Source organism: Mesoplodon mirus (assembly GCF_964341445.2).
Source record: "Mesoplodon mirus genome assembly, chromosome: 11".
NCBI classification, from domain to species: Eukaryota; Metazoa; Chordata; class Mammalia; order Artiodactyla; family Ziphiidae; genus Mesoplodon; species Mesoplodon mirus.
The window spans coordinates 76,444,729-76,454,627 of record NC_138987.1 but is presented as its reverse complement, the minus strand read 5'-3'; the positions used below and the strand labels follow the sequence as shown (position 1 = coordinate 76,454,627).

Here is a 9,899-nt window from a genome sequence, read left to right as displayed (position 1 = left end):
CTTCTTGTTTGTGTGTGTTATGAAACTCATTTCCCTTGGAAAGTTTTTTACTCTGTGATTGTTTACACTTTGAAAGACCAGATTCTTTTTTTTAAATTGAGATATAATTGACATATAACATTATATTAGTTTCAGGTGTGCAACAGCCAAATTCCCTATTCTAACCTGCAAGGTAGGCACAGTATCTATGTCTCCAGTGTTGCCTATCTCTCTAATGTAGTCTTAGGCCATCTCCCTTTTGCTTAATCAGCCTCAGCCTCTGATTTTTATTCTTTGCACTCACCAAGCTCTTTTCTGCCTTAGGTTTTTACATATGCCGTTCCCACTCCTTAGAAAGCAATTCCTCTACATTTTGCATATCTGATTCCTCTATGTTCCTTAGATACTAATATAAAATCATTTCTTCAGAGAGATCTCCATTGATTATCCTGTTATTTCTTTTTTCTACCTCAATTTTATCCTTATTTTTCTTTAAAAACTTTAAAAAACAAACACACAGATGCTGCTTATTAGGTGTTAAATACTATTCTGTTCACAACAATCTCATTTGTAGATTAAATTATTATCCCTTCTTTAAAGATGAGGCAACTGGTGGTCCAGTTCGGGTTCGAGCCCTGGTCCCTGGTTGGGGAACTAGATCCCACATGCATGCTGCAACTAAGAGTCCACATGCTGCAACTAAGAAGCCCACATGCTGCAACTAAAAAAAAAAAAAAAAAAGTGCTGCATGCTGCTACTAAGACCTGGTGCAGCCAAAAATAAATAAATTAAAAAAAAAAGAAGGATGAGGCAACTGAGGCACACACAACTAATAAGTGGCAAATTGGGATTCGACCCAAGCAGACTAAGCTTGTGCTCTTAACCACTATGCTGTATCCTGCCTGTCAATGTCACAATTTGGAATTATTGTATTAATTTGTCTTTTCTGTTGTTGCTGTCTTTTTTTTATTCATGTTATTATCTGTCCCTCCCAGAACATAAGCTCCATGAGTCAGGGACCTTTGAGCACTGACATCTTATTGGTCATTGATTTCACAACGCCTAGTGTTGTATCTAGGACATAGTGGGTACTTTATAAACATTAGTTTAATGAATGAATGAGAGCAAGAGAAAGCAATATTCATGCTGACAAAGTTGGTGAAAAATTGGTTTGAGGTACTAGACCACAACAATACAATTTTTCCCTAAATATTTGTTAGAATATTGCATAAATGATTGGAGGCTGCTAGGATAAAGAAATATGAGGGAACCCTGTTTCTAGGAATGATTTAAGAAATTATTTTCTAGATACTTGTCATTGATTTATATACACATATATATGTATGTGTGTATATATGATACGTATGACATATATAGGAAGAAAGAAATATAACTGTGCAGTACTGGAAGAGTATGATGTATAAGGAAATGATTACCTTTTTTCAAGTTTAATACGAACATAGAAAGGATCAAAGTTGTAATAAACAAAATCTTAAAGTATTAAAATAGTGTACATGTCTGAATGAAGTCAGGCTGAATATATTAACAAAAATATATCAATCAGGAAAATGGGGCAGGATGGAGCATAGGCAATGGGTGGCAATGGAAACTCAGAAAAGTCACAGAAGAAAACTCCATTCTTAGTTCTATCCAAAGGAAGGGAGACACAAGCAATCTACTCCAAGTGTTATGACCCCTTTGAAGGGCTGTGCTTATACTTTGTGGAGTGAGGGACCTCCAGGGCATCCTGGGAAGAAGACAGTTTTAGCTAACTGCAATTACAGGCTTCCTCTCTCTTCAGCAGTTCATGGTCATTCATCATTGTGACAGAGAATGGGCACTATAGGAGCACACAGGGGTGGGGAGGGGTGTCTCAACTGCAATGAGGGCAAGGCTGCACAGGTGGAATGGAATTCATGGTGGTCCAAAGTTTCAAGTGTTTTCTTTCTTCCTTTCCCCCTTTCCCTTCCCTTCTCTTCTCTCTCTCTCTTTTTGATCAATCACAAGAGACTATTCTGTTGGAATTGTGAGCATGTGGAAGGAATCTTTTTTTGTCTGTTTTCGGAGACAGTGAAAATTACATCCAGAGAACCTATTAGTCAAGGCTTTGTAAGGACACTGTCATTTGCTCTTCCACACCATCAACCATTGATTTTTTTTTTTTCTTTACCCTGGACACAACGATGGGAGAGTCCTGCATTCTAACTCAGAAAGAGCGTGTGTGTGCGTGTGTGTGTGTGTGTTTGAACACCTCTTGGCCACTGAGAAACAGCTCTGTGACAAGTGCCACCAGGAGACAGGGAAGGAACTGGTCAGATCCTTGATCCCACAGCCTACTAGTTACACAGAAATAGCTCTTTTTCTGCTCCTATTGCTTCCTTTCTTCTTGGTTGTTCTCTGTTCTCATCTCTTCTTCTTCATTCTTCACTCTCTTTCATTCTGACTTTGCCTTCATCTCCTTTTGTGACTCTTCATCACTCTTTGCATTTATCAAAGTGGTCATTTTACGAGCATATAATATGTAGTTATTGGTTTTGTTGAGTGAAGGTGAAGCCAACATAATGATTCAGGTTATGGCTGTGGAGTTATGGTTAAATTTTGGCTTCATCAGTTAAGAGTTGCCTGACTTTGGGCAAGTTGCTCAACTTTCCTGTGCCTTTCTTTCACCACCTGTAAATTGAGGATAATGGTTCCTACCTCAAAGAGTTGCTGTTAGGATGGGAGAAATTTCATGTACCATACTTCAAAGAAAGCTTAGCACGTGGGCTCCAGAACTATTAGCTCTTATTATTTTAAGAATATTTATTGTAGAGTACTGTGGATACTGTATAGAGGGAATTTCATGCAATTTTCCCTTATTGAAGAATCCGTAGAATAGAACTACTGGGGCAAGAAATAATTGTACCCAGAGGCTTCTGGGTGCATGCATTATAGAGATCTTTTTCTGAGTAGTGATGTTGTGATAAGCTGGGCACAGAAAGCTTGGGTGAGGGCAAGCAATCTTTAGCAAAGACTGTCCTGTAATAAGGTTATTTGGAGAGAGCGTGAGGTGAACCAGGCCATGTAGGGAAAGGAGGGGAGAGATGGGAAGAGGAAGGAGGCGGAAGGGGCGGAAGCGGGAGCGTTGGGCGGGGGCGTCTGGAAGGCTTTGGAAGCACAGTGTTTGGGTGCAGAAGGCCAGGGAAGGATGCCGCGAGCCCAGGGGGTGAGAAGGAGGATGCGCGGGCCCCGAGCGCGTTAGTTACTGTTTGCTTCTCTTTGAGCAAGGCGCCGATTCCAGGCAGCTTCCTGAGCTTGGGCTCACGTCGCAGTGAGAGAGCCGGGCGCCTAAGCCATTCTCCGGGGGCTCGACGCCCACCCGGGCAAAGCCCTGGGAGGAACTCCTGCCGGCGGCGAGCCGGGCGGGGCGGGCCAGGCCTGGCTGGGGGTCCCTCCCCGCGCGCGGGGCCCCTCCCCGCGCGCGTCCGGCCGACTCGGCATCGGTCCCGCGCACTCGCGGTGCAGCCCGGCGGGAGGCGCCTCCGGAGGTTTCCGTCTGGTCCCTCCCCCTCCCCCCGCGCCGACTCCGTCCGCCTCCCCGCCCCCCGTTCGGAGCCCTGGCCAGGCGCGGAGGGAGGGAGAGGGCCGACGCTGCATCATTCCGCACCCGCTGCGGCGCGGCCGGACGGAGCAGGTGGAGCGGGCGGGCGCGGCGAGCCGGAGCGCGGGGCCCGAGGAGACTGCAGTGACGCTGCCCGGAGACATGGCGGCCGTGCGTCTCTGAATAAGCAGAATCGGAGCCCCTCGCCGCCTCCGGCCGCCGCAGCCTGATCATGCCGCACGGCTGTTGACCGCACGCAGGGGCCGGCCCGGAGGACACATGCCGCAGCAGCTGCCGCCTCGCCCCTGATCCTCTCCCCTGCATTCTCCATGTTGCATTTCTTGCCGGTTTCTCAGGCGGTGTAGCCGCGGCTGCCGGAGGGGCAACCGGGGCATTGCTCTGCTCGTACATCCAGCCACACGTTTCTTTTCCATTTTCATCCTTCCCTCCTTAGTTCCTTTTCCCTTCCCCCGCCTGCTTTGCATCCATCTCCCATACCCCGTTACCCCCTCCTGCCTCCATCCGCCGGGGCTATGGCCGCGGAAGAGGTATTGCAGACTGTGGACCATTATAAGACCGAGATAGAGAGGCTGACCAAGGAACTCACGGAGACGACCCACGAGAAGATCCAGGCGGCCGAGTACGGGCTGGTGGTACTGGAAGAGAAGCTGACCCTCAAACAGCAGTATGACGAGCTGGAGGCTGAGTATGACAGCCTCAGACAGGAGCTGGAGCAGCTGAAAGAGGTGAGTTGCCTGTCACCTCTTCCCTGCTCGGCCCGGTCCCCCTCCCTCAACTCCCACTCATCATTTATTAAGAAGTCGGAAAGGATGCTATTGAAAGGACTGTTTCTTCCTCTTAGAGCTCTTTGTAGATAAGAGAAGATTGAAAGAGTCCATTGTTTTACCCCCAAGAGAGAAATTGCCCAGGAAATGAATGTATAAGCTGGAATTTGGGAGGCGATGGCTGTTCAGGCTGTGCGGGAGGGAGATTCATAAGAGTCCTCAAGCCTCAGCACTCTAAGGCGACATTCAGCTGGGTTGGAATGCGTAAATCAAACTTCTCAAAACTGCTGTTATATCACATCCAGGTTTCAGTAACAATCCCATAATCCACAAAGTCGATGAGTGGGTTTGTGTTGAGGACCCACGGTTTCAGGTTGTGGAACCTATGGTACCTCAGCCTTCTGCTGAACATAATCACTCCTTGATGAGATTGGGAACTGTTATTAGGAGAACTCCTTGCCAATCCCGTTTGACAAAGACTTGAGCAATCTTCATTCTCCTTGTCTTTAGTTATTCTTGTCATCCGGCAGCAGGAGAAAAACAACTCTACTGCTGGGTGTTGCTGCTGCCTTGATTTCACCTCTGAGTGAGGGTGGGCCATGCCCAAAGTCTTATAAGGTCACCCTGAACAGGGAAAATTTAATTCCCCTACAAATGGTGTGAAAAAATGGTGTATATCAGATGAGTGGGTAGCCGTGCATTTCACGTAAGGCTCTTCTGTTTGAAATGACTGTATGTATAAAACCAGAATGTCACAAATGGGCCATGTATATATAACACTTGTCCTCTTTGGTCTTTTGGTATTTGGCTTCTTTTAAAGACTGGCTAATGTATTAGAAGAAAATAAGTAGTGAATATCAAAAATTTAGAAGAATATACATATTGTTGAAGGAACTCAGTCTCTTTTACCCAGTTCCTGGGGTACTATGGGTAGCATAAATGTAAATGTACACACCGCTTTTCTATGTGGCATGTCTTTATTTTTAGGTGCATATTGGCATTTAGAATATTATTTCTAATTTGCTATATAATGTTAATCAAACACGTTTTTATTCTTATAATGTACTCAAACAGTTTTTCAAGGGGTGTCTTGTTTTGTGTATTACATTTAAAAAACATGATTTATGACAGATCTAATCAATTTACCTTCTAATTTAGTACATAATATGGTAAGCATTTATAGTTTCAGGTATGTCTTATTTTTATTCTGATGCCTAGATGCCAGAAAATAAACATATGGTAAAAACCCCAACTAGAAATCTGATTTTTTGTGCGTTAGGCTGTACATTTCTAGTTCATTTTGTTGTTGTTGCTTTGTTTTGTTTTGTTTTACCATGTACACGTCTATTAACTACAGCTGGACTTAATGGTATTTTCCAACTTAGATTAGGTCTTAAGCTGATATGTTTAAATTCAGTGATGCTAAACCTTGTGAAGTCAGGAAGGTGATGGTAATTTTCAGAGATGTTTTGATGTTGTCTACACTTATCAACACTGCTTTACCAAGACAAGGAAGTGCAAACCAGGCAGTGTTAGCTACCACCTCCTTGATAAAGGTGGTAGACTTAATTTAATGAAATGGACTATAACTGTTAACTGGCCTTCCTGCTTGATTCAAATAACCCTACTAGGGTTTTTCTGTGTTATTGTATTCATCGTGCATAGTAAACCTTAATGCAGTTGTCTTTTGCCTTCACTGGACCATGAGCTCTTAAGGCAAGGAATCTGTCTTAATTTATATTGCATCCAAAGTCTTTAACACAAAGCCCAGCACATAGTGAGCATACAATAAGTATCTTATGAAAGAATAAATTTATACTGGAAGAAGATATACTTTATCAAGCATTCACTAGTCCATATTGGTTAGTGTTGGAGAAAGACTAAGAAAATTGAGAAGTATAGGAAGTGATTAGTATTAAACACTACCTGTATTACTTTCATCAGCAGTAATAGGAAAAATGACAAAAAATGTTTCGTAAGAATAGTGTAACAGTGTTTTATTAATAGAGAATAATGCAAATACCAATTATAATTTTTTTCTATAAAACAGTGAGGTGTATTTTGTTCTGTACAGCAGGAGGTTAATAAAAGTTTATCAGGATTATTTTCGCCAAATGATACTTGTTTACATATGTATTTTGAGTTGCATTTAGCATAAGTATAATTTAATTTTATGTTCCCAATGAACTGGCTTATACTATTATATAAAAATGTATTTTAAGGTAATAAAAAAATCATTATATTGATTATTTGATAGTGAGACCTGTGATTTTGATCCTTTAAACATGATGTATACTTTAGTTGGGAGTATTATTTAAATGAGCTAAATCAGTCTCAGTAATGTTTCCTGTTTGAAAAGTAAATCCAAAATAATTGTGCGAACTAAGATATTGCAGTGATGATATCATATAGAAGCCATTTTTGAAAAACGCGTTTTGTTAGTGCTCTGATTTTTCAGAAGGAAGTTTTGTTCATTTGCAGGTATATATAGGAAATGATGTTCTTGCTCTATACTATAAAACCAAGTATAAAATCTTTGGTTTATTTCCAGGCTGTTTCAACAGATATGATTCATTTAAAAGTAATTGGACCAGTTTATGGGAATGTCAACAGAAAAATACTGTGCTAAGTACAAGCTGGACGTTAGTAATTTGCAGTGTCGTGACACGGCTGTCTTTAAGGTCATGTTGTTTTCAAGAGTCAGTACCCAGCAATGCTGCTGCCCTCTTTCCCAGGCTGTATACAGCTCTGACAGTAATGCAGGTGAGCAGTATTGCTGAAGATGTGTAGAATCAAGATGATGAATTCATTAATTTTTTTCTAGTTATTTTCTTCCCTAAGTCTGGATTGCTCTTTGGTTTGGCCTCGTATCATTAGGGCTCTGCCCTGTGCCTACATGACTACTGTAATTCTGAAAGAACACAGTTGAAAGGAAAGTACTAATGATGTGAAAAGACTGACTTCTGACATCATCATAATGTTCTGCTTTTCATTATCTTTGGGGAGCTGGACAAAGCACATGTCCACTAGAATACTTAATCACGGCTTTATGATTTCATGAATAATGCTTGCTTTTCAGTGGCCTGGGGGGCACCCATGCCCAGTTATGTTCAGGGCCTGGCTGATTGTATGTTTGGGATGTGTGTAAATCAGCAGTGTGCCTGTCACCCAGGCCAAAATAGTGTTTGAAGAAGAGTCATGGCTCTACAGTAACTTGAAACTTAAACATTCATTAAAAAAAAAAAACCAACCTAGAATTTAAGGTTTTTGTTTTGTTTTTTGTTTTTTTGCTTTAAAAATGTTTTAAATTTAAAATGTAGGAAAGTTTTAAAAGATCCCCTTAGAAAGAAATGATTCAGCATTCCTGGTAACATTTTAGAAAACATGTCCATGTGACAACTTTAGAAAAGTTTTGCAGCTGGGATACAGTGGACTGTCTACTAAGAATCTTCAACTCATTTTCTTGCTCATTTTCTCAACCTGACACTAAGGATAGACACCAGCTGCTGAGGAAGCACTTTGTGGACACAGAGCAGCTTTTCCTCTTAGAGCCAACTTGATGCTTTTTCAGGACTATAGTTAAATCATTCAAGAAATAAACACTGAACTTACATACTTTTAGAGATTGTCACATTAGGGACCTGACAAAAGCCATTTAACTACCTGAATTCATCTTTAAACAGAACTAATTTTTTTCCTCTTATGCTTAGAAAGATTGTTAGTTTCTCTTCTCTTTGTAAATTCTAAATCATAAAATCATATGGGAAAAAACCCCCATATTTCTTTTCCAGTCTATGAATAAACATAGAGAAAGTTAATATTGAATTTATTTATCTAAGCTAGTATTTTTATCTCTTGTTGTTTTTAAAGAAGACATGTTATGCTTATCACATTTATTATCAAATTAATTAAAACATCTAAAGTATATGGACATATACTTTTGGAAAGTGTTTATAAGCAACCTCAACAGGCAAACATAGTCACTTTAATCATATTTTTTTTTGACCCAGTTTCTCTAACTTGTACCATTTTTCCTTTTTATTTCAACTCAAGATTTCATCCCTGGCAAAGTTATTTCTCAGATACCATTTAGCAAGATTTTATAATCTCTCATCACATTAATCATATTTGCATGAACATGTACAGCAGCCATAGTTGGAAGATTTTTTTCAGAATTTCATGCTTACAAATATTCTTCCCTATCTTCCCAGTAAATACACTTGTACTTTATGGATATTGCATTCCAAATTTGAAAATATGATAATTAACTTGCATGTTGAAATATATAGAAAAGACTTTCTTACACTTAAGATTTTACCTGTAAACATGACTTTGAAGCAGAGAAGGGCATGAAGAGGTGCATAGTCTGACTGTGCACCTAATTCATTATGCTAGACTTCCCTGGCTCTCCAGTGATTAAGACTCTGTGCTCCCAAATGCAGGGGACACAGGTTTGATCCCTGGTCGGGGAAGATCCCGCATGCCGCATGGCATGGCCAAAAAAAAAAAAAAACAAAAAAAATTCATTATGCTAAAGGAGAAGTAGCAGGAGATGAAATTGGAAAAGTGACAGTGGCCGTATTTTGTCTTGGGGATGGGGAACCATTAAAAGGAAATGAAAGGAAACAGTAACTGTGTTTGGTGCCTTACATTTTATCTCATTTAATCTTCAAAGTAACTCAGAGGCTTATTGCCTTTTTTTACAGATAAGAAAATAATTAAAGCAATAAAGCATTGAACTATGTATACAGCCCCATTTAGGACTAGGCACTTTGCATGCCTTATCTGTAATTCTTATAGCAATCCTTTTACAAGGTAGATATGGCTTGCATCATACAGAAGAGAAAACTTGGTCTTAGAGAGGCTATGGGTCCTTCTCAAGGCCACAAAGCTAAGTGGTGAAACCTGGTTCAGGAAGAAGCCCGCTTTCTTTGCACCTTACTACCCTGAGATGCTCAAACACCTCAGTCAACATGCAGTTAGAAGGTCATGGTATTGGTCGTAGAGGGTGGATTGGAGCTGTGCAGGGGCAGTAGGGGTAGTGAGGGGAGGACAAACCTGAGGGCTGTTTAGGAGGTGGAACGCGGTGTTGGATGTGACTGGGTGTGGAATGTGAGGAAGAGAGTAGATTTGAGAATATCAGGATGGATTAGAAGGTGGTTGCATTCACAAAGGAAGGTTCTAGGGGGAAAGAGCAGTTTCAGAGGGTAAAGTTGATGCCTGAGTTACATGAGGTTTTTAAGTTCATGTTTTCTTTTTAAGGGAGGCATAAGTTGCATGATAAAATACTCAACTCTCAGTTTAATAAAACAAATGAATAATTTGTGCAATTGGTTGTCATTTTATTCAAACCTAATTTCCAGCATATGGAATATATGAACAGTTTAATGATGTTTTCACAGTTAGTTTGACTGCATTCTTTTTTCTTTTTTAATATTTATTTATTTATTTTTTGGCTCTGTTGGGTTTTCGTTGCTGTGCGCGGGCTTTCATTTGCGGTGACCGGGGGCTACTCTTCCTTGCGGTGCGTGGGCTTCTCATTGCGGTGGCTTCTC

At 41.0% G+C, this 9,899-nt stretch overlaps 1 protein-coding gene across 4 annotated transcripts in view; it reads left to right on the top strand.

Moving 5' to 3' along the window:
- Window positions 1-3,641: 3,641 nt before the first annotated feature.
- The window catches only part of BICD1 (BICD cargo adaptor 1), a gene marked incomplete at its 3' end in the record, with an annotated part of 209,904 nt that continues 203,646 nt past the window's right edge, over window positions 3,642-9,899 (top strand). For all 4 annotated transcript variants that reach the window (XM_082634775.1, XM_082634773.1, XM_082634776.1 and 1 more), the window contains exon 1: window positions 3,642-4,305. In XM_082634775.1, coding sequence (XP_082490901.1) covers window positions 4,093-4,305 — 213 coding nt within the window. In that variant the 5' untranslated portion in view covers window positions 3,642-4,092. The remainder of the gene's footprint in view (window positions 4,306-9,899) is intronic.